General features: G+C 42.9%; 1 protein-coding gene across 10 annotated transcripts in view; it reads left to right on the forward strand.

Moving 5' to 3' along the window:
- LOC139578645 (KICSTOR complex protein SZT2-like) overlaps window positions 1-24,109 on the forward strand; it is a 117,033-nt gene that overhangs the window by 52,972 nt on the left and 39,952 nt on the right. For all 10 annotated transcript variants that reach the window (XM_071406519.1, XM_071406520.1, XM_071406523.1 and 7 more), the window contains 10 exons: window positions 10,771-10,845; window positions 11,092-11,230; window positions 12,088-12,220; window positions 12,599-12,719; window positions 13,599-13,751; window positions 14,068-14,170; window positions 14,359-14,476; window positions 15,132-15,240; window positions 22,878-22,996; window positions 23,280-23,444. In XM_071406519.1, coding sequence (XP_071262620.1) covers window positions 10,771-10,845; window positions 11,092-11,230; window positions 12,088-12,220; window positions 12,599-12,719; window positions 13,599-13,751; window positions 14,068-14,170; window positions 14,359-14,476; window positions 15,132-15,240; window positions 22,878-22,996; window positions 23,280-23,444 — 1,235 coding nt within the window. The remainder of the gene's footprint in view (window positions 1-10,770; window positions 10,846-11,091; window positions 11,231-12,087; window positions 12,221-12,598; window positions 12,720-13,598; window positions 13,752-14,067; window positions 14,171-14,358; window positions 14,477-15,131; window positions 15,241-22,877; window positions 22,997-23,279; window positions 23,445-24,109) is intronic.

The following is a 24,109-nucleotide window of genomic DNA, read 5'->3' on the forward strand; positions in this document are numbered from 1 at the left end:
AGTGCTGCACAATGGAGAACAAACATTGGCAGTCTCTATAATCTGAGAAAGGGCATCTGGTACAACATTCTATTTTCCTTTGCGATACTCAATGATGAAGTCAAACCTCTGAAGTCTGCTAGACCAGCGAATAAGACAGCTGTTGGTCTTGCCTGATGCTAGAACCCACTGCAGAGCAGAGTGGTCTGTGACAATGGTGAAGACCTTCACCTCCAAGTAGTAGCTCCATTTCTCCAAATCCCAGACCACCGCAAGGCACTCCCTTTCAGTCGTTGAATAATTCCTCTCGGCTGAATTAAGGGTGAGACTTGCATAGGCAAGAACTTCTTCTGTTCCAGGACCTGTTTGTTGAGCCAAGACTGCTCCAAATCCTGTTTGACTTGCATCCATGTACACTATGAAATCAGCATTCAGATTAGGATGTCCAAGCACTGGAGGAGTGATGAGACTGTTTTTAAGTGCTTCAAATGTGCTTTGGCATGCAGGGGTCCATTGGAATTTCACCCCATTCTTCTTAAGGTGGTTGAGTTGTTCGGCGACCATTTGAAAAGTCAGTCACAAATTTGTGGTACCATCCAGCCATACCCAGGAAGCACTGAACAGCCTTGAGGGATGTGGGAATTAGGAATTCCTGCACTGATGCAACTTTGGCTGGATCTGCATGGATACCTTCAGCATTAACCCAATGACCAAGGAACTTGAGTTCTGGCAAACAGAAATGACACTTCTTCAAGGTCTAACCTGCAGCCTTTAGTCTGTCAAAGATGGACTGTATGTCTTGCAGATGATCCACGACAGAGTAGGAGTAGAGTATGATGTCATCCAGATACACAAGACAATTTCTTCCCCTCAGATCTCCCAGGACAGTCTCCATCAACCTTTGGAAGGTTGCTGGAGCATTCTTCGAATCAAAATGCATGACTTTGAAGGAGTACAAACCAGCAAAGGTGACAAAGGCAGTCATGTCCTGACTGGCGGGATCCATTGCCACCTGCCAATATACGCTGTTCAGATCCAGATTACTGAAAATAGATGCTCCTACCAGAGAATGTTTGGTAGAGGGTAGGCTTTGCTTTCTGTTATGGCATTCGGCTTCCTGTAGTCTACACAGAATCGATATCCACCATCTGTCTTTGGAATCAGGACAACCGGAGAAACCCATCCGGAAAAAGAAGGTTCCACAATTCCATTCTCCACCATGCTTTTGAGCTGTTCATTGAGAATTGGCAGTTTGGCAGGGGACAGCCTGTAGGGACGCTGCTTAATGGGGACTTCATGCCGGGTATAGATTTCGTGTTTAAAGACGGTTGTAAGAGTACAGAGCTCACTGTTCATCTCCAACATCTGGGAGAGCTGCCACCTCTCGTCCTGACAGACATGCCTGTTCCACTGCTTGTTTGATGTAGAAATCAGCGTCAGGTTTGCTTTTGCTCTCGAATAGTAGGGGGGGTACGGCTGTACTGGTGGAACTTGTTTTTGTATTTGTCTCTTCTTTGTATTTTCTCTGTTTTTGTCATTGTCTTCAACTTGACCTAGCCAGGACTCTGAATAAGGTAGCAGGCTCCAGCCTGAAATCAGTGCATTTCCAGGTTGAAATGGATGAGGCTGGGAATGGTCAGAGCGCAGCCGATAGGATGGTTCGGACATCGAGATGGTCAGTCCACTGAAGGACAGGACGTCCAGGCCAAGGACTAGAGCAAATGCAAGGCTCGGATCTGAAAGAATAGCCACAGGAATGTTAATAGTCTCATCATGCAGCTTTATTGTCGTATAAATCCAGCCCAAGGGAGTGGTAGGTTCTCCATTGGCCAAGTACAATGGTCCTTCCTCCCAGGTTCAAAGCTCCTCATGAGGTAATGCTATGTTTCGCACAGGGCTTCTAGCATCAGGGTGTAAGTTGCTCCTGTGTCGATTATGGCCTTCCTTCACCAGTTCCTAACAGTCAGAGGAACCAATAGTTGTTGCGGAATAGGAATAAGACAGCCAGTTGTGCTGTCTAAAGGCTTCACGGTGGGCATTAAGGCTGACCAGATTGTATGCAAGCCACCACTCCTGTCTAGACTGTCGGTCTTCTGTCATTTTCTGACCTTTTCCTGAATCCTGACGCTGGCCATAGAGGGGTCAACCTCCAGCACATCACTGAACTTTTGTCTTGGATCTTGGGCACAAATAGCTGAGACGGTTAAGCCCCAGGAGAGTTATGGGGATACCGGGATGAGTTTGGAGTTTGGAGGTGGTGCTTCCAGTCCTTCTCAAACTGAGTCCCAAGACGCACCAGATCATCCACATTCTGCACATGTTCCCGAAAGTTGACTGGCAAAACGGGGAACCATGTTCTTAAGAATGAGTTTGACCATCTCTTGCTCAGTAATGTCAGTCTTCCATCTCTTCCATAGAACTCGATAGAAGGCAAAGTCCCGTATTGGCTCTGCTTCACCCTGGACTCTGTTACGAACCCGTTCTGCCAGTTCATCCTCATAGTCCTCTGAGAGGAAGGCTGAGAGGAATTGTTTTTTGAAACTCCTCCCAGGATGACACATGTTCACGGGCTATATCCCACCAGGCTCTTGCTGTACCATGGAGAACACTGCGGAGGGTGGCAAGAACCTCCAAGTCAGTAAGGGGCCGGATAGAAAGGAAATCATTACACTTAGATAAGAAAAACAGTGGATCTGTGCTGCCAAAAGTGGGGAAAAGTAGTTTGATAGGGAGGGAGCTCTCTAGAGGAGGCATGATAGTGGCAAGGGGTCTTGGGGAAACCGGAGTTCTGTTTAACAGTTTCTTAAGAGGGGTTTTTGTAGTGCTACCTGTTCCTATTCTCTTAATGGCAGAGCCTGAGGGAAGTGCAGAGGATTTGTCCAGAAGGGAAAAACACTGCATTACCTCCTGGTGTAGCTCTTCCAGTTGAAGATCTGTGACCTTCTGTGCTTTTTCCATCTCATTAAATGTATCCTTTTTGAGTCTGTTCAATCAGAAATCGTAGTTCCCCTGTGAGAGAATTGTCCGCCATAATCTCTTTCAGATAAGAACACACTCCCTTCACAACAGAGGCTGACTCCTCTGCTTTCTGTTTTTGTTCCTCCTCAAGATAGGTAATGACTAGATGATGGTTAGTTTCTATTAGTGTTTTGAAACTTTGCATTTTTCCTTGAATATCCTGTTTCAGAGAATCTTGTAAATATTTCTGTATCTGAATAGTTTGTTGTTGGTTTTCCTCCATTTGACGGGGGAGGTGAGCCATCCACTGCACATCTTTCTGATGAGCCTCCACACTTTCACTTAGTTTGCGAATGGCATTTTCCTGCATTGTCAAACTATGATTGGTGTGTGTCCATTGTTGTTCCATTTGTCCAGTGAGCACAGAGACACCTCTCCCAGTCTGTCTGGGCAGGGTAACAGGAAGAGGTTGAGGGGAGGGTAATGGTGGAGAAGTTATAGGTGAGCCAGAAGCCTGAGGATAAGGGCCAGTGCTTTCCAACTCCATTACACCATCGACTCCTTTCCCGGTCATGATTACCATTAGGTGTGTCCACATTGGCACAGTATGGGGTGCCAACAAAAGACATGATACAACTTTGTGTGGGTGGTGTCATGGGTGCTTCTCTTCAAGTCCCTGTTTGGGCGCCAATTCTGTATCGGTATTGTTAGAGAGGGGTGAAGATAAAGATTTTGTTCGGGCACAAGGCAGGTATTAATCCTGCCGAAAGAAAAATGGTAGGATAGAGAGAGTACTACTACCAGACGCACACATCAGCAGAAAAGACTGCCTAGAGTGTAGCCTGTTTGCCAGATAGCCAGTGGAGAGAAAAGATAAGACACACCATATAAAACACACATCACAGCACAGGGGTAACCCAACCAATAATAACTCATATAATAATAATAATAATAATAATAATGGCAGAGCAATTTAACGGCAACTTCGTAGAAGCAATTTACAAGAAAGAACCCAGTCATCAACATTAGAGGATTTGCAATAATCTGTATTACCTCCCAGTGGAGGAGTGCAGAGGGTATGGAAGGGGGGAGTGTGGGGGAGTGGGGGGGGGTTCATAGACAAAACAAAGGCCTTAATGTCCAAAATATTCTCGGCCACATGTCAATAGTACCACCCTACATCAATACAGTTCAAATAGCAATACACAATAAACTTACACTGTCTTTCGCCAAAAAGTATTCAACCCCTTTGTTATGACAAGCCTAAATAAGTTCAAGAGGGAAAATGTGCTTAACAAGTCATGTAATAAGTTGGATTGACTCACTTTGTGTTTAACATGATTTTTTATTTGTTTTATACTTTGTTTTTATTGTAGGAACACAAAGAAAGTACAAATAAAGTAAAATAAAAGAACAAAAATGATCTGGCAGTTACAGTGCACTTCATACCTTCATCATCATATCATCATATTAGTTACATTAGCATCTTTGAATTAGACCTTTTCCAAGTATGAAACCCATTTCTCCCAGTATTCCTGACCTCTCTCCTGTTGAGTTCTTAAAGCAAAGGTCATACGCTCCATGTGGTGTATTTCTTCTACAATGTCTATCCATTGTGTCACTGTGGGAGGGTCTTTTTGTAGCCATTTCCTAGTGATAGCCTTTTTACTGGCTGCCAGTAGGACCTTCAAGAGGTACTTTTCTCTATTGTGTAAGTTATCTGGTATTTCACTCAAGTACAAAGAAATGAATGTTTGTTCTATGTCAAATCCAATTATTTTTCCAATGTTAGATCTTATTTCTCCCCAGTAAGTTTCGATTGCGGGGCAGGACCAAAAGATATGAGAGTGGTCCGCCCTCAATAGACCGCATGCTCTCCAACAAGGGTGTGGTGAGCCAGTCTGTTTTGATTTCAGTTTAGGTGTTATGAAGAAACGTATAACATTCTTCCAACAGAATTCTCTCCATGACCTTGAGTTGGTGGAGCTTTGTTGAGTCTCTAATATGTTCAACCATGTTTCATCAGTTATTTCAATGTTAAGTTCCTCCTCCCATTTCTTTTTAATATAGTTTGTAGAATGTTTCTTTGAGGATTGAATACCCAAGTAGAGATTTGAAATCGTTTTTTTGTTACTCCCCAAGTTGTATGCGTTAGTGAATACTTGGATTAATTTTGGAGGTGCTCGAGGGTCAGTCACTTTTATCTCCCTTAAGAAATAGTGTCGGACTTGTAGGTATCTGTAAAAATCTTGTTTATCCAAGCCATGTTTTTTACTTAAGTCCTGGAAGTTATCTAGGTTCCCATTCCTTATAATTGTACTGAATGATGTGATGCCTTTCTGCGTCCATTGTTTAAATCTGCTGTCCTGAGTTGCAGGGATGAAGCTGGGGTCGTATGCGGGCCAACTCAGCAGTTTGATCTCTCTGTCTAAATTATTTTGCTTAACTACCCTAAACCATGTCTTCAGAGAGAAATTAATCCACTGATTTTGTCTATTGTATATTTCTTTTACCATGTCCTTATTTCCCAAAACTGACTGTATGGGTATCCCTGTCAAAGTAGTCTCGATGTCTTTCCATTTGAATTCGTATTCTGAATTGCACCAACAAACCAGGGGTCTCAATTGGGCTGACAGTTTAACATGATTTTTGAATGACTACCTACACGTTTAAAAAAATATATTTCACCTTTATTTAACCAGGTAGGCCAGTTGAGAACAAGTTCTCATTTACAACTGCGACCTGGCCAAGATAAAGCAAAGCAGTGCGACACAAACAACTACGCAGAGTTACACATGGCATAAACAAACGTACAGACAATAACAGAATAAAAAAATCTATATACAGTGTGTGAAAATGTAGTAAGATTAGAGTGGTAAAACAATAAATTGGCCATAGTGGCAACATAATTACAATTTAGCATCAACACTGGAGTGATAGATGTGCAGATGATGATGTGCAAGTAGAGATACTGGGGTGCAAAAAAGCAATATGGGGATGAGGTAGTTGGGTGGGTTATTTACAGATGGGCTGTGTACAGGTGCAGTGATTGGTAAGCTGCTCTGACAGCTGATGCTTAAAGTTATAGAGGGAGATCTAAGTCTCCAGCCTCAGTGATTTTTGCAATTCGTTCCAGTTATTGGCAGCAGAGAACTGGAAGGAAATGCGGCCAAAGCAGGTGTTGGCTTTGGGGATGACCAGTGAAATATGCCTGCTGGAGCGTGTGCTACGGGTGGGTGTTGCTATGGTGACCAGTGAGCTGAGATAAGGTGGGGCTTTACCTAGCAAAGACTTATAGATGACCTGGAGCCAGTTGGTTTGGCAACGAATATGTAGCGGGTACTTGCCAACGAGAGCATACCGGTCGCAGTGGTGGGTAGTATATGGGGCTTTGGTGACAAAACAGATGGCACTGTGATAGACTGCATCCAATTTGCTGAATAGAGTGTTGGAAGCTATTTTGTAAATGACATTGCCGAAGTCAAGGATCGGTAGGATAGTCAGTTTTACGAGGGTTTGCTTGGCAGCATGAGTGAAGGAGGCTTTGTTGCGAAATAGGAAGCCGTTTCCAGATTTATTTATTTATTTTTAATATTTTTTAAAGGGGTGGATCAGCTTAATATTGCGGAAAGAATGTTGCTTCCAATGTAATTGTCTGCATCATTTCCAATCCCCCATATTTTTGGGGTAAATATATATATCCATACACGTATGCATACATATACACATATATACATATACATACACATACCTATATAGACATACATACTTTTTAAAAGAATATACCTTTATTATTATTCCCCGCAAACCCTACCACCAATCCCCCAATTGGAGTAAACTAATAAACACTTCTGCTTTTACCTTAAATTTATACATCTTATACACATTTTACAGACACAGTCTACTTTACAATTGTTCTCTCTTGTTTGTTCTTAGTCCTTCCTCTATTTCTGATGTCCATCCAGGTTGATTTCTATTTGTAACTGTGCTATTTCACAAAAGTTCCGAACCTATATACATTTTACAGATCCCGTATGCTTTACATTGTTTATCTTGTTATTAGTCCCACCCTTCAGCTCCATTCAACCCTTCCCATCTATCTTCCAACATCATCCATTTTGGATTTTTATTTGCCATATATTTTTCAACTGTGCTGTGATGCTTCACAAAAGATTTGAACCTTCCTATTCTCATAGCTTCTACAGATTGTAAATTTAAAAATAAACATTTTTGCTAAAATAATTATTATATTATTGATTGATTGACTATGGCTTTTCAAATCCCCCAGTATTGCTATCTGTAGCGTTAGTTCTAGGCAAATGTTACAATTCTTCAGCCATTCCTGGACCAAAAACGAGCTACATATGGACAATACCAAAATAAATGATCTAATGACTCTGCCTCCTCACAGCAGAATCTGCAGAGCTGGGAAGATTGTATCCCCCATATATATAACATTCTATTAGTTGCAAGAATTTTGTATAGTAATTTAAATTAAAAGTTTTGAATCCGGCGTTGTTTTGCGTATCAATTCATAAACCATGTGCCATGGAATGGGTACATCGAAAATCTCTTCCCAACTACTCCCCAACTAGGTCGCAGTGGTGGGTAGTATATGGGGCTTTGGAGACAAAACAGATGGCACTGTGATAGACTGCATCCAATTTGCTGAATAGAGTGTTGGAAGCTATTTTGTAAATGACATTGCCGAAGTCAAGGATCGGTAGGATAGTCAGTTTTACGAGGGTTTGCTTGGCAGCATGAGTGAAGGAGGCTTTGTTGCGAAATAGGAAGCCGTTTCTAGATTTAATTTTGGATTGGAGATGCTTAAGGACATCAGGGTTGGCGGAGTGTGCTACAGCAGTGGAAAAAAAAACTTGGGGAGGAGGCTTCTGATGTTAACATGCATGAAACTAAGGCTTTTACGGTTATAGAAGTCAACAAATGAGAGCGCCTGGGGAATAGGTGTAGTACTGGTGGCTACAGGGCCTGGGTTAACCTCTACATCACCAGAGGAGGAGTAGGAGAAGGGCACGGCTAAAGGCTATAAGAACTGGTCGTCTAGTGCATACCTACACATACCGTACACACATCTGTAAGGTCCCTCTGTCGAGTGGTTTATTTCAAACACAGATTCAACCACAACGACCAGGGAGGTTTTCCAATGCCTCACAAAGAAGGGCACCAGATGAGTCAAAATAAAAAAGCAGATATTGAATATTCCTTTGAGCATGGTGCAGTTGTTACTTACACTTTGGATGGTGTATCACTACACCCAGCTACTACAAAGCTGCAGGCATCCTTCCCAACTCAGTTGCCGGAAAGGAAAGAAACCGCTCAGGGATTTCACCATAAGGCTAATGAGGACTGTCAAACAGTTAGAGTTTAATGGCTGTGATAGGAGAAAACTGAGGATGGATCAACAACATTGTAGTCCTCCACAACACTAACCTAAATGACAGAGTGAAAAGAAGGAAGCCTGTACATAATATAAATATTCCAAAACATGCATCCTCTTTGCAATAAAGCACTAAAGTGAAACTGCAAAAAAATTGGCTAAGAAATATACTTAATGTCCTGTACACAAATGTTTTATTTGGGGCAAACGCATCACTGAGTACAGGTTTTTTTCCTGGATTAAAAAGGGGCTTATGTGGTGGGCGGAGAAATGAGCACGGTCGGCACGGCTCCATTTTAGAGATCCCCCATCTTGGTGCTGTCGAGAAATTGTAGCATTTGTAAGCCAATTTCTTGCAATTCTACAGATTTCTCCATGGAGCTGAGAGACATTTTTGTTGTTTAATGCTTGCCATGTATAATGCTGTGTTTTGCTCAAACACAATAACAAAATGAATGATGCTAATTTTATTGTTGTAATTTTCTATTCTGTTTAGCTTTTATTTTGGTGATTTGTTAGTTCTTAAAGATTATATTATAAAAAAATATATATAGGTTCATTATCTTTTCGACATACTTTAGTGCCTTATTCAGACCCCTTGACCTTTTCCACATTTTATTAGGTTACAGACTTTTTCAAAAATTGTTTCGTTTTTTTCCCACTCATCAATCTAATAATTTTTATGAAATATCACATTTACATAAGTATTCAGACCCTTTACTCAATACTTTGTTGAAACACCTTTAACAGCGATTACAGCCTAGAGTCTTCTTGGGTATGACGCTACAAGCTTGACACACCTGTATTTTGGGAGTTTCTCCCATTCTTCTCTGCAGATCCTCTGAAGCGCTGTCAGGTTGGATATCAGGTTGGATGGGGAGCGTTGCTGCACAGCTATTTTTAGGTCTCTCCAGAGATGTTAGATCGGGTTCAAGTCTGGGCTCTGGCTGGGCCACAACTGCGTATTTTTGGCCTTGTGCTTAGGGTCCTTGTCCTGTTGGAAGGTGAACCTTCACCCCAGTCTGAGGTCCTGAGTGCTCTGGAGCAGGTTTTCATCAAGGATCTCTCGGTACTTTGCTCCGTTCATCTTTCCCTCGATCCTGACTAGTCTCCCAGTCCCTGAAAAACATCTCCACAGCATGATGCTGTCACCACCATGCTTCACCGTAGGGATGGTGCCAGGTTTCCTCCAGACGTGACGCTTGGCATTAAAGCCAAAGAGTTCAGTCTTGGTTTCATTAGACCAAAGAATCTTGTTTCTCATGCTCTGAGAGTCTTTAGGTGCCTTTTGGCAAACTCCAGGTGGGATTTCATGTGCCTTTTACTGGCTTCCGTCCGGCCACTCTACCATAAAGGCCTGATTGGTGGAGTGCTGCAGGGATGGTTTTCCTTCTGGAAGGGTTTCCCATCTCCACATAGCAACTCTAGAGCTCTGTCAGAGTGACCATCGAGTTCTTGCTCACTTCCCAGACCAAGGCCCTTCTCCCCAAATTGCTTAGTTTGGCCAGGCACAGCTCTAGGAAGTGAATGGGGTTTCCTGAAGTCCACGATCAGCTCCTTTGTCTTGCTGACGTTGAGGAGAGCTTGTTGTCCTCACACCACACTACCAGGTCTCTGACCTCCTCCCTATAGGCTGTCTCATCGTCGTCGGTGATCAGGCCTACCACCGTCGTGTCGTCTGCAAAATGAATGATGGTGTTAGTCGTGCGCGGCCACTCAGTTGTGGGTGAACAGGAAGTACAGGAGGGGACTTAGGTGCCAGTGTGGCGGATGTGTTGTCGTCTACCCTCTGTGTGGAGTGTCTCTTGCAAGGCTAGCTGTGTGTAGCAGATACTGACAAACCAATGATACACCATTGAGAAGTGAGCGAGTGCTGTGTGAGTGAGTGAATCATCAGCAGCACTAACATCACAAGTCTCTTGGCTTAGCTTGCAGCTTTACTGAGTGTCTACCTCCAGGCTGTTTTCTCCCTCTCCTCACCAAATCAACAGGGAGCAGCACACAGCTCAGCTCAGAGCTGACAGACAGACAGAATAATACATGTGATGACCTCCCCCCTCCCCGTACTCTCTTCTCTCTGGGGTACTTGTTCCAACACTGATTTGGGGAGACTCATAGGCCCTGCCAGGATAGGGGAGAAGGGAGGAGGAGAAAGCCTTGGGGGTCTCAGTCATGTCTCGGAGAGTCTAGGATAGTGGAGCTCTTGAGAGTGGTCAGTGCTAGGGAGGGTTGTTTAGATTGGGCCTGGGTTGTGTTCAGTAGGCACAAACCTGAAGAATGCTCCGTGAAACAGTTGGGTACTGTCTGTACATTCAATAATACATTTTTTTGTTTTCATTTTACATGTGCCCTAGCGAACATGCCCTTGGGCTGTGCTGACTCAGGTGAATGTGTTGTGGCGTGAGACTATAGAACTCATCTCCTTCTTTCCTCAGGCAGCGGGAAGCTGAGGCCCAGTCGAGTCCAGAGTGTGGTCTCCAGTCAAGGCAGCCTGGACTCTGACATGCTGGGTAAGAGTGACATGCTGGGTGATGATGACAAAGATGATGATTATAGTGTTGATTATCACAATGACAATCATAATGATGATGACGATGATAAGGATTATGATCTTCATCACAATGATGATAATGATGATGACGATGATAATGCTGATGGTAATGCCCATGATGATAATAATGATTATGATACCAATTCTAATGATTACTGATCTCTGGGACATAAAAAAAAACACACATCTACCCGTATATTTTCAGGTTATGACGGTGGCAGCAGTGACTCTGAGTGTGAGAGCCCCACTGTGGATGAGCAGGAGTCCCAGGCCCCTCTGATGCCTGACTTCTGGCTCATCGTTAAGATCCACCAGGACAGAGTGGAGGTGTACTCTCAGTCTAGGTGAGGGAGGGGCTTAGGCAGGACACTTATCCAGCTCATAACTGGTTCTCATCTTCATCTATTTGAACTTTTCAGAATGCCATCTGACATGACATATTTGTTCCATAATGTTTCCATTATTTAGCTCCTGAGAACCCTTTTGGAAATACATTTCATAAATACAATATTATTCTTACTAACCACGTTTCCATGCGAGTAAAGTCATACGGTGTATAAAAAAAAAAAATCACAACAGCTTTGACTGACAGGAAGTGTCGTTTAACTTTCAGAAATGTCAACAGATAATGTGTTCGTTCGATATGGTGGGATCTTTTTATGTCGGTTTAATGAATTATGCAACAAATTGTGGCTCAAGCGATTTCTTGCGCAGTTGTTGATAGAATAACCATGTCTGTCAAAGTAGATTTGCAGTCACCCTCTGCTGCTATGTTGTGTTTTCCTCCAACTATGACTTGAAAAAGCTGTCAATTAACATATAAGAATGATCTTGCTCTTATCCATCTCATCATATAACCTAACCTGTCCACTTTATGAACAAACTGTTGTCTAGAGAGGATGCGCGAAAACCAGATTGGGCAAGTTTGCCATTTATCACAACCATTTCTGTGACAAAATCATTGAGAGAGTGGAAAATGCCATGGAAACACACATCTTTTTTTTATTCGCTACATTAGAACTTTAGCGCAATTTTCTTTTTATGTGCGCAACCTCTTCACGCATCTTGCACATTTTTTTATGCGGATAATATTTGCATGGAAATCTGTCGCAAATTGGATGGAAAGCTAGCTACTGAGATAAAATATATTTAGCAAGACAGACCTGTAAGATACAAATCCATCATGGCATATTGTGTACAGGAGCTTCAATGAAGCTAAGGAGGGCAGAGTAGAGGAGAAGGAGGAGGAGGAAGAAGAGGAGGTTCCAGAGTACTTACGGCTGCATCAGTTGGTGGTGAGGAAGATTGGGGAGATCTGCCGTATAGTCAATCAGGTAGGTTACACCCCTTTATATGACTGTGATCCTCTGACCTTAATTAACACTTTTCCATTAAGAAATAGTTTGTAAAAGGTAGGTTACGCTCTCGCCCTTCAAGACACATCTGCCACTTTATTGCTTGTATAGCAAGTAGCAACATTAAAGTGCAGTCCTAGCCTTTAACCCTCCCTCCCTCCCTCCCTCTGTCGGTCTGGTTGGTGCTGTTCAACCTCTAACGCTACATTCAAATGTCCACAGTAGCATACCTCTTATAACTAAGCAGCGTATTACGCTTGCATTCTAAGTAGTGTGCTAGTGTGGATATTGGAACAGGCACTAACTCTCCTCTCTCGCCTCTCTTCTGTCTCTTCTGTCTCTTCTGTCTCTCCACAGCGTCTACTACTCCAGGACCTCCACGACAGCCATGTGTGTAACTCGCTCCTGGTGGCAGAGAGCGAAGAGGACATCTGGAAGAATGAGTCCCTGTACAGACAGAGACTGGCCAACTCCGATGGTCAGTCAGTCAGCGACGCTCACAACCACACACTAATACAAACAGCCATGATGCATGCTTTTATGACTTTCTAAACCTGCTTTACATAAATATCCAACAACTGTTTTGGGGTATCGACTACAGCCAAGGTAAAAGGATGTACAGTCGTAGTTTGTGTGGAACATCCCTATTCTAGTACCTAAGGCTATTTTAAGACATTTTTGCAAGTATAAACTTCATGTGCATCATATGCACGCCTTTGGTGGCACCAGGTTTGTTGTTGTACAGTGCACAAGTTAGTAATGCATTGCACTTTCTTGGCCCCACAAGCTCCCAACTGTCATAGTGATAGTAGAGCTCAATCCAATACAGGTCCACGGAGAAGGAAACACACAAACACACCCACTCTCTCTAATGTATTCAAGGTTACAGGTAGGAGCATTAGTGACAGGCCAGTGAAGTATGCTCGGAGACGGGAGCAGTGTGAAACGCTCATTAGATTCATTTTCTATTTTATGGCAGCCGTTAAGCCAGAATTACCAACTGTTATTTTCTAATATCGCAGATTTTCTTCCGCTCCGGTGTGTGTAAATGAATTGGATCCTGTAGAGGGGATTGGCATCAGAGAGAAGGCTTGTTGTTTGCGACTGCAGTGCAGTAACATAATGTTAGTGTGGAAGGGAAGTGGCTCCCAGAGCAAATTGTGTGTCTTTTCTCGGCTGGCGTCATGCTGAAATGCGCCCCCCCACTTTCCTCTCAGCAACTGTTGGTACATTTATTTGTAAATTATTTTATTTTCCTTTTTTAATCTTCTCATGTCTCTTTCTTTCTTGTCTCTTTCTCTCGCTCTCTCACTCACTCACTCACTCACTCTCACACACACACACGTACACACAACAGATTACAATGCAGAGGAGAGCTACCAGCCACGGGACTACCTAGCGGCCACAATGCAGTTCATCCCGGGTCACTTTGCCTGTGAGGTGGTGTGGAGCACCGTCATCCACATCCACCCTCGCCTCAAGATGGGGCCTAACATGGGGGTGTCCAGGGGTGAGTCCGTGACACTCGCAAAATACAGAACAAGAATGTGTTTGGGCATGCAGAAAAATAAAGACCACCCACAGAGCAGGACTTCATATCTTCATGACCATTAACAATAACCCCTTGATCCTGAAATGTACTTTTGAATATGCCAATATGAATATACATATGAAAATATGTGGAAATGATCATGAATAGGTCTTCCTTTACTTAAAATACATTTTAATATGATGGATTCAGTACAATCAGTGTGAGTATAATTGAGATCATTTTCCCAGTATCTTTATTTGTGTTGAATGACTCTCTTCTCATCTCCATATCCCAGCTATCCAGGCTCTGCGGTCAGTGCTCAACGCCATGTGTGTGGTCAACAGGAAGAGCATGTTTGTCTATCAGGAGCGCTCCACTAAATCAGTCTTCTACCTCAGGTTAGCACCTGGTGCCCCCCTCGTTCTAACTACGCTGCCTCCCCTCTCATTGTACAACAGTCCCACCTCTTCATAGGCTCTCCTCTCTCCTGCATCCAACCCTGCACCTAAAAACTTTCATTGAAGGAATTGAATTGAGCAGGCCAATTCTTGCTTATGAATAATCCCATGATCTGTGTTCTTCCCAGACTTTCTGAGACGTCCCAAACAGGGAAATACTCTGACCTGGATGGCAACCTGCACCCCATGTCTCGCTGCGTCGGCCTCGCCCGGAGCCAGGAGCCGCTCTACTCTGAGGACCTCACGGTACAGTAGCACACTTTCTCATATGAACAGCAAGCATCTTTGGTCCTGAAGAACCATTAGGGCTCTACTCTGAGGACCTCACGGTACAGTAGCACACTATCTCATATAAACAGCAAGCATCTTTGGTCTTGAAGAACCATTAGGGCTCTACTCTGAGGACCTCACGGTACAGTAGCACACTTTCTCATATGAACAGCAAGCATCTTTGGTCCTGAAGAACCATTAGGGCTCTACTCTGAGGACCTCACGGTACAGTAGCACACTTTCTCATATAAACAGCAAGCATCTTTGGTCTTGAAGAACCATTAGGGCTCTACTCTGAGGACCTCACGGTACAGTAGCACACTTTCTCATATGAACAGCAAGCAACTTGAAGAACCATTAGGGCTCTACTCTTGTCGTCTCATAGTAAACTCATACCACACTCATAGTGTATTTCTCTATAAAGAGCAGACAGCTTTGGCACTGAGAAACCATTAGGACTCTGAGATGGTGTCACTGCTAGATGATTGATCTGCTGTTCCCAGAACTGTGGTATCCTGCTCTTGGGTTAGAGAGGATTGTGCGATGTCACTGTCAAATATCTACAGTGGTCTGACGTGGGTTCGTGTGTCTGCATGTTGTGCGTGTGTCTGTGTTTTCTTCCTATCCCCAGGGCTCCCGGTCATCTCTGGAAGGTGCTCGGCCGTCTCTGGAAGGTGCTCGGCCAGTGGGACAGGTGGACAAACACATCTTGTTGCTGGTGCATGGAGTGGGAAGTGCTGGTAAGACAGGGGTTTGAAGAGCAAGGGGAAGAAAGGGGCTCACATGGCTAGGGGACGATTCTAGGAAAGAGTGTAATTGACAGTGATTATGACTGCATACTTTTGGTACTGATAGCAGAGAATCCTACGTTGTATGGATTGTGAGAAGAGTTCTCCTAATGAGGGATTAACTGCATATGTAAAGGTCTGATGCAGGAGTTAGGTGTAAAACACGACCTGTTTGTCTCCTCTCTGTGCATTTCCTCTCTGAGTTTAAATGTATCCCTGTTTACTGTCCTCTTGGCAAACAGATGAAACATGAAACTGCTGATTCATTCTGTAGTCTGTGATGCAGTACCTTCTAATGGCCTGCTAGATGGCACTGTTGCTCCTGCTCCATCTAGCTCTTCCCAGGCTTCATCCATGACGTCAGCTCTTTTCCTCTGAAAATGTTTCTTAACAAGAGGGACATATTAAATTCGTACATGTTTTTTTCTCTCCCCCACAACTGTTCAACTTATTTATTGATGAATTCCTTTGTTTACAGAGAGGTGACATTTTCTTGAAGTGTGTGCATTTGTTTCAATGCAGCGTTTGTTTCTAAGGCTCCAGACCATGGGCCTCATTTATAAACCTTGTGTATGCACAAAATATGTATGCTCCAGTTTTCACACAGAAGTTGGCATTCATAAAAACTGCCCCTTTACCTGTGAATGTGCTTATCCTCCTGCAAACTTTAGACCATGCGTACGCATAGTTTCTAGTGGTTGAAGTATTGCATTGCCACAAGGCAAAAGTAGCCTAGTAACATTGTGCAAATAGGGAATGTAAGGGTGGATGGTAGGCCTCTTACTTGCCCTGGTTGGTGTTGGTGAGCAAGGAAAGGGAGGATGCAGAAGATCTAGTGCATGGTTTTTATTTTAAGGCTCTTGGAGCAGGTATTTATAAAATATACAAATCATCCAACAAGATGCTGGACCAGGCTCAGTGTATAATAAACCATTTTTTTTCTTTTTTCAAAACTAGTCAAATGAATAGAAAGACTGAAGAGCAGTCTGACTAGCCCCTCGGGCTCAGAACAGATGGCCAAGCCAGGCGGCCATCTTCAACTACCATAAAGCTCTACACCTGAGCATATATACCCTGGCAGAGACCAGGTGACAGGAAGCACTTGTATTTGAATACACTTTGTCAAACTAAGCCTATAAACACTTAGCAAAATAAACAACTCTACAATAACAGTTTAGATACTGTAACCTGTACGATACAGAAATTTACAGAATACTTTTAAAGAGCTGGACTAGAGCAGAAACTCTTTCCCCCCAATTAGTAACATAGTGTCCCTTAATTAATTGTCACCTGAATGCATGGTGGCCATGCCCCTCCACATGCCACAAGACCAATCTCACACAAACATTTGTTAGTACTGCTTTAGACTGGCAAATAGTACAGATTTAGACTAGCAACATAACTAACACACTTTCTGATTTACTTCTCATCTCTTCTGTAATTTATATTTAATGTTTAGAAATTATTTAGAATTGATCAATCACAGGTAACGTGACCAAGCAGTTATATCGCTATGTATACTGTGAAATGGGTCTAGTGAGGAGGCACAGAGTTAGCTTTCTCACAAGGAATGTATGATGATTTATTCATGAAAAAAACAGGTAGCTAAATATGAAGATGCAATCATTGGCTGTTGGTGAGAAGAGCGAAAATCTATTAATTTGATAGTTACATTGTAAAATAATTAGAAATCTATTTCTGATTATTTATTTCATTTCCATGATCATTGCAAAATAAGTTCCTGACTGATGGTTTCATTCTTGTAAATTAGCCTACAACAAGTTAGGATACAGTGGCTTGCGAAAGTATTCACTCTCTTAGCATTTTTCCTATTTTGTTGCCTTACAACCTGGAATAAAAATGTATTTTGGGGGGATTTGTATCATTTGATTTACACAACATGCCTACCAATTTGAAAAAAAACAAGAAATAAGACAAAAAAACTGAACTTGAGCGTGTACATCTATTCACCCTCCCAAAGTCAATACTTTGTAGAGCCCCCTTTTGCAGCAATTACAGCTGCAAGTCTCTTGGGGTATGTCTCTATAAACTTGGCACATCTAGCCACTGGGATTTGACTAAAAACTGCTCCAGCTCCTTCAAGTTGAATGGGTTCCGCTGGTGGCCAGCAATCTTTAAATCATACCACATATTCAAATTGGATGGAGGTCTGGGCTTTGACTAGGCCATTCCAAGACATTTAAATGTTTCCTCTTAAACCACTCGAGTGTTGCTTTAGGGTCATTGTTCTACTGGAAGGTGAACCTCCGTCGCAGTCTCAAATCTCTGGAAGACTGAAACAGGTTTCCCTCAAGAATTTCCCTGTATTTAGCACCATCCATTATTCTTTCAATTTACGCCAGACATAGCGTTTTCCTTGATGGCCAAAAAGCTACATTTTAGTCTCATCTGACCAGAGTACCTTCTTCCATATGTTTGGGGAGTCTCCCACATGCCTTTTGGCGAACACCAAACGTGTTTACTTATTTTTTTCTTAAAGCAATGACTTTTTTTCTGGCCACTCTTCCATAAAGCCCAGCTCTGTGGACTGTATGGCTTAAAGTATTCTTATGGACAGATACTCCAATCTCCGCTGTGGAGCTTTGCAGCTCCCTCAGGGTTATCTTTGGTCTCTTTGTTGTCTCTGATTAATGCCCCCCTTGCATGATCTGTGAGTTTTGGTGGGCAGCCCTCTCTTAGCAGGTTTGTTGTGGTATTCTTTCCATATTCTTTCCATTTTTTTTATAATGGATTTAATGGTGCTCCGTGGGATGTTCAAAGTTTCAGATATGTTTTTATACCCCAACCCTGATCTGTACTTCTCCACAACTTTGTCCCTGTTTGGGGAGCTCCTTGGTCTTCATGGTGCCGCTTGCTTGGTGGTGCCCCTTGCTTAGTGGTGTTGCAGACTCTGGGGCCTTTTAAGAACAGGGCTGTATAAATACTGAGATCATGTGACAGATCATGTGACACTTAGATTGCACACAGATTACTAATTATGTGACTTCTGAAGGTAATTGGTTGCACCAGATCTTATTTAGGGGATTCATAGTAAAGGGGGTGAATACATATGCACGCACCTCTTTTCCGTTTTTTTTAATTTATTTATTTTTAATTATTTTATTTATTTTTTAAATTTCACTTCACCAATTTGGACTATTTTGTGTATGTCCATTGCATGAAATCCAAATAAAATCAATTTAAATTACAGGTTGTAAGGTAACAAAATAGGAAAAACGCCAAGGGGAATAAATACTTTTGCAAGGCACTGTAGGCTTCCATTTGTCCCATCTCTCATTTAATTGGACCCACTTCACAGTAGTAAATACTGTTGATAAGCTACCGGTATTTTGCTCTACGCGATCTGATCCGAAGAACAGTTTAACGGTAGAACAGACAGTTCACCTTTTCCATTGATGTTTGTAGGCTACGTCTGAATACTGTAATGTCAAATTTCTTGAGTAGCCTAGACAATATTTCATTTATAAACATAATATATACAGTATATATACAAAAGTGTGTGAACACCCCTTTAAATTTGTGGATTCAGCTATTTCAGCCACACCCGTTGCTGACAGGTGTATAACGCACACCGCCATGCAATCTACATAGACAAACACTGGCAGTAGAATGGCCTTACTGAAAAGCTCAGTGACTTTCAACGTGGCACTGTCATAGGGTGCCACCTTTCCAACAAGTCAGTTCGTCAAATTTCTGCCCTGCTAGAACTCCCCCGGTCAACTGTAAGTGTTGTTATTGTGAAGTGGAAACATCTATGAGCAACAAAGGGAAAGGGGAATACCTAGTCACTTGTACAACTGAATGCATTCAACTGAAATGGGTCTTCCGCATTTAACTCAACCCCTCTGAATCGGAGAGGTGCGGGAGGCTGCCTTAATCGACATCCATGTCATTGGCGCCCGGGGAACAGTGGGTTAACTGCCTTGCACGTGGGCAGAAGTTTTACCTTGTCAGCTCAGGGATTCGATTGCACAGATGCGAAATGGTAGGCCACACAAGCTCACAGAACGGGACCGCCAAGTGCTGAAGCGCGTAGAGCATATAAATGGTCTGTCCACGGTTGCAACACGACGACGAGCACCACCGTGTTAAAAAGTCCTGGGGAGAACCTTGGCAGTTATTAAGATAATTAAGTTGCTAATGGCAGCCTGCAGTACCCTGGTCGGCCTTCAACTTTAGTTACTCAATGAGAGAGGGCGGCATGAGCTAGCCTGAAATGTCATTATCTGGAGTAGCTCAAACTGTGCATGTTATGGCATGCCATCTTAACCGACTTCGTTTGGCTTCAATGCGCTGTTGAGTCTTCACATAGGAATTGATGGCTTTGTCCATTCATAAATACAGTCATTGCTCCAGACTCCTTACTGAGCATTGATTTGCATAAATATGTCAGAGAGAAACACCTCTAAGGTATCCTCTCAACAGTAAAGGAAGTCAGCAATACACAATTTGAAGTAGAGAAGCAGCTGTTATACACTGAACAAAAATATAAACGCATCATTTAAAGTGTTGGTCCTATGTTTCACGAGCTGAAATGAAAGATCCCAGAAATGTTCCATACGCACAAAAAGCTTACTTCTCTTAAAATTTGTGGGTACATTTGCTTACATCCCTGTTAGTGAGCATTTCTCCTTTGCCAAGATAATCCGTCCACCTGACAGGTGTGGCATATGAAGAAGCTGATTAAACAGCATGATCATTACTCAGCTGCACCTTGTGCTGGGGACAATAAAAGGCTACTCTAAAATGGGCAGTTTTGTCACACAACACAATGTCACATATGTGAAGTTTTGAGGGTGCGTGCAATTGGCATGCAGACTGCAGGAATGTCCACCAGAGCTGTTGGCAGAGAATGTAATGTCAATTTCTTTACCAATGTCGTTTTAGAGATGTTGGCAGTACGTCCAACTGGCCTCACATCCACAGACCACGTGTAACCACCCCAGCCACCCGGACAGTTGATGAAACTGTGGGTTTACACAACTGAAGAATTTCTGCACAAACTGTCAAACAGTCTCAGCTCATCTGCGAGCTCGTTGTCCTCATCAGGGTCTTGACCTGACTGCAGTTCGGCGTCGTAACTGACTTCAGTTGGCAAATGCTCACCTTTGATGCCCACTGACATGCTGGAGAAGTGTGCTTTTCACTGATATTTCAGCTTTCAGCTTTACCAGTTTCAGCTTTACCAAGACAGATGGCAGACAGCGTGTAAGGTGTTCAGTGGGCGAGCGGTTTGCTGATGTCAACATTGTGAACAGAGTGCCCGACGGTGGCTGTGGGGTTATGATATGGGCAGGCATAAGCATACGGACAACGAACAGAATTGTATTTTATCAATGGCAATTTGAATGCACAGAGATACCGTGACGAGATCCTGAGGCCCATTGTCATGCCATTCATCTGCCGCCATCACCTCATGTTTCAACATGATAATGCACGGCCCCATGTCGCAAGGATCTGTACACAATTCCTGGAAGCTGAAAATGTCCCAGTTCTTTCATGGACTGCGTACTCACCAGACATGTCACCCATCGAGCACGTTTGGGATGCTCTGGATTAGGGCGGACCCCAATTAGTCAACTGGCCAATTCTTTGGTCGATAGGCTGTTGGTCGACCAAGATTTTTTTTAGTTGAGCAGTAGCGAAGATATATATATCTTTTTTTATGGCACAAGAGACTTCTTATTCCTGCCCAGCTCAGTGAACTAATCCAGTGCAGAGGCAGCAGGGATGACACTGTCCAAGAAGAAGGGGAGTGTGGCTAAAATGGACAATGCATGTCTCTCTCCAGGATACAATCTCTCCCGCCAATTTATGTACATTCATTGTTTCATAACTTAATTGTGTGAATTGTTTGCATTTGATAGTTAGTGTATATGAATTCCCGATTACATATATCACCAGTAGTACATTCCTATAATTTGGAATCTACAATGTTTGTTTGGTTACGGTCATTTCTGTTAATGGATTCAATATATTATTATTCCAGTCTTTTACCATTCTCATTGTCGGAGTGGACATGCTATTTGCAGAAAAGCACAACCTATGTTTATTTCATTCCGTTTATGAGTTTGGTCAATTTAGTAATTGTATTTTGTTTAGAGCGCTCCAGTCAATGTTGAGTAAGGACGGGCACCTGATTACGCATAGAAGTAGGCCTATAGGCCACCTGGCCTACGCACAAATGTACACTACTGTGTACAACTGGCAGCTTCATTAAATAGTACCCGCAAAACACCAGTCTCAACGTCAACAGTGAAGCGCCAACTCCGGGATGCTGGCCTTCCTAAGCAGAAAAAAAAGCAATATCTGACTGGCCAACAAAAGTAAAAGATTAAGATGGGCAAAAGAACACGGACACTGGACAGAGGAACTCTGCCTAGAAGGCCAGAATCCCGGAGTCGCCTCTTCACTGTTGACGTTGAGACTGGTGTTTTGTGGGTACTATTTAATGAAGCTGCCAGTTGAGGACTTATGAGGCGTCTGTTTCTCAAACTAGACACACTAATGTACTTGTCCTCTTGCTCAGTTGTGCACTGGGGCCTCCCACTCCTCTTTCTATTCTGGTTAGAGCCAGTTTGCGCTGTTCTGTGAAGGGAGTAGTACACAGTGTTGTACGAGAACTTCAGTTTCTTGGCAATTTCTCGCAAGGAATAGCCTTCATTTCTCAGAACAAGAATAGACTGACGAGTTTCAGAAGAAAGTTCTTTGTTTCTGGCCATTTTGAGCCTGTAATCGAACCCACAAATGCTGATGCTCCAGATACTCAACTAGTCTAAAGAAGGCCAGTTTTATTGCTTCTTTAATCAGAATAACAGTTTTCAGCTGTGCTAACATAATTGCAAAAATGTTTTCTAATGATCAATTAGCCTTTTAAAATGATCAACTTGGATTAGCTAACACAACGTGCCATTGGAATACAGGAGTGATGGTTGCTGATTATGGGCCTCTGTATACCTATGTAGATATTCCATAAAAAATCTGCCTTTTCCAGCTACAATGGTCATTTACAACATTAACAATGTCTACACTGTATTTCTGATCAATGTGATGTTATTTTAATGGACAAAAAATGTGCTTTTCTTTCAAAAACAAGGACATTTCTAAGTGACCCCAAACTTTTGAAAGGTAGTGTAGGTATATAAATGTGCACATTTGGGGATCTGATAAGATTCCTGATTTGGCTGAACGCACCACCACTAATGAGCTGTGGAGCTTCTCAAAGTAATTTTTTCTTATGTCTTTGTTAATTGAAGAACTGGAAAGACAAAGCCAAGTCAGGTCTGAGGCAAGGGTCATTTTGACATGGTCTCTATTTTAATTGCTTAATCTGTCATCTCCCCTTCATATGCACTGATGGGAAAAATACTTACCCGATTAAAACAATATGGTGGACACTCATCATTAGCCTGGCTTTCACCTGGTCAGTTCTTTCTGGTCAAAGCGATGGAGAGGAGGCGAGGAGATGACAGATTCTTTTTTGTAATTGTTGTATTTATTTACAATAAAAAAAGCTATGGTTTGAGGTCTTCTCCTGACCCTTGTCCTCTGCCTGGTCTCCAACACAGGTCCAGAGATCACAGATGAGCTGGTGAAGGTTTTGAGGAAGCGTCTAGATGAGACCACCCTGGACATCATCACCATCATGCTGGGCAGGAACTGCAAACTCACCCCTGCTGACGTGGAGGTAAATGATTAGGTGCATTAGTGTCATGTTCTTTTGATGAATCGTGATTTAATGGAGGCAGAGATTTTAACCGAACCGTTCGGTTTGTTCTGTGGTGGAAGGGGCTAAATATGCTATTTTTTTATGCTACTTTCACCCCCAGAAGTAGTGTTGAGATTTGCTTCTGAATCTCTTGTGGAAAAGACAAAATATTCAGTCATGGGTTTCAGAGAACTTATAATTTAGTAGGAATGGGAGAGACATTGATGTGTTGCTTGATTAAGTGTTGATGTTCTCCCCTCAGTTTATCCAGCCGTCAGGCTCTCCAGCCACTGAGGTGATGGAGTTTACTCTGCCGCAGTGCTTCATGCCCTGGACCCCTGCTGTGGCCCACTACCTCAGGCAGAACCTGCTCATCTTCCTCCACATCCCCAAGTACACAGACAGCTACGTAGAACACCACTTCAAGGTATGCAACACCACTAGTACACAACACTGGTACCACTACACGAGTACACAGACGGCTACAGTACATCGAGCACCACTTCGAGGTAGACTACAGCCCAGCCTCATCCTGCATACAGACATTAGGGGCAAAATCAGCTTCTGCAAGTAAAAGCGTGTATATAATGTTCCACCTCTCCCCCTCTCAAATGTGGAAGAATTTAAACCAATATAAACCGACCTCTGTCCCACCAACATTTTCCGGTGTGATGCCGCTTTAATAAGCGTTTTCTGTCGCAAGTGTCTGAATGCCGGGTAACATTACTCCCAGCACTCGGGCTGCCCAATTCAGATCTCTTTTCCACTCTCTCTTGACCCATCTCATCAGATCTTTGTCAGAGCTCTAATTGGTCAAAGTGTTTTTCAGCGACGTACTTGTCAGTTTTATAGGATGATAGAAGGGGACCATTCAATTGATGCAAGTGTGGTGTATACAGTTCCCTATGAAGGGGTGTAGGCTAGATGTATAAAAAAATAGGACCAATCCGCTGATGGATAGAGTAGTGACTACATTTATTTTGACAAGTTTCATTTTTGTGTGGGAAATCACAAATCTCTTCTCTCTCTCTCTCTCTCTCTCTCTCTCTCTCTCTCTCTCTCTCTCTCTCTCTCTCTCTCTCTCTCTCTCTC

This window comes from Salvelinus alpinus, chromosome 6, assembly GCF_045679555.1.
Source record: "Salvelinus alpinus chromosome 6, SLU_Salpinus.1, whole genome shotgun sequence".
NCBI lineage: Eukaryota > Metazoa > Chordata > Actinopteri > Salmoniformes > Salmonidae > Salvelinus > Salvelinus alpinus.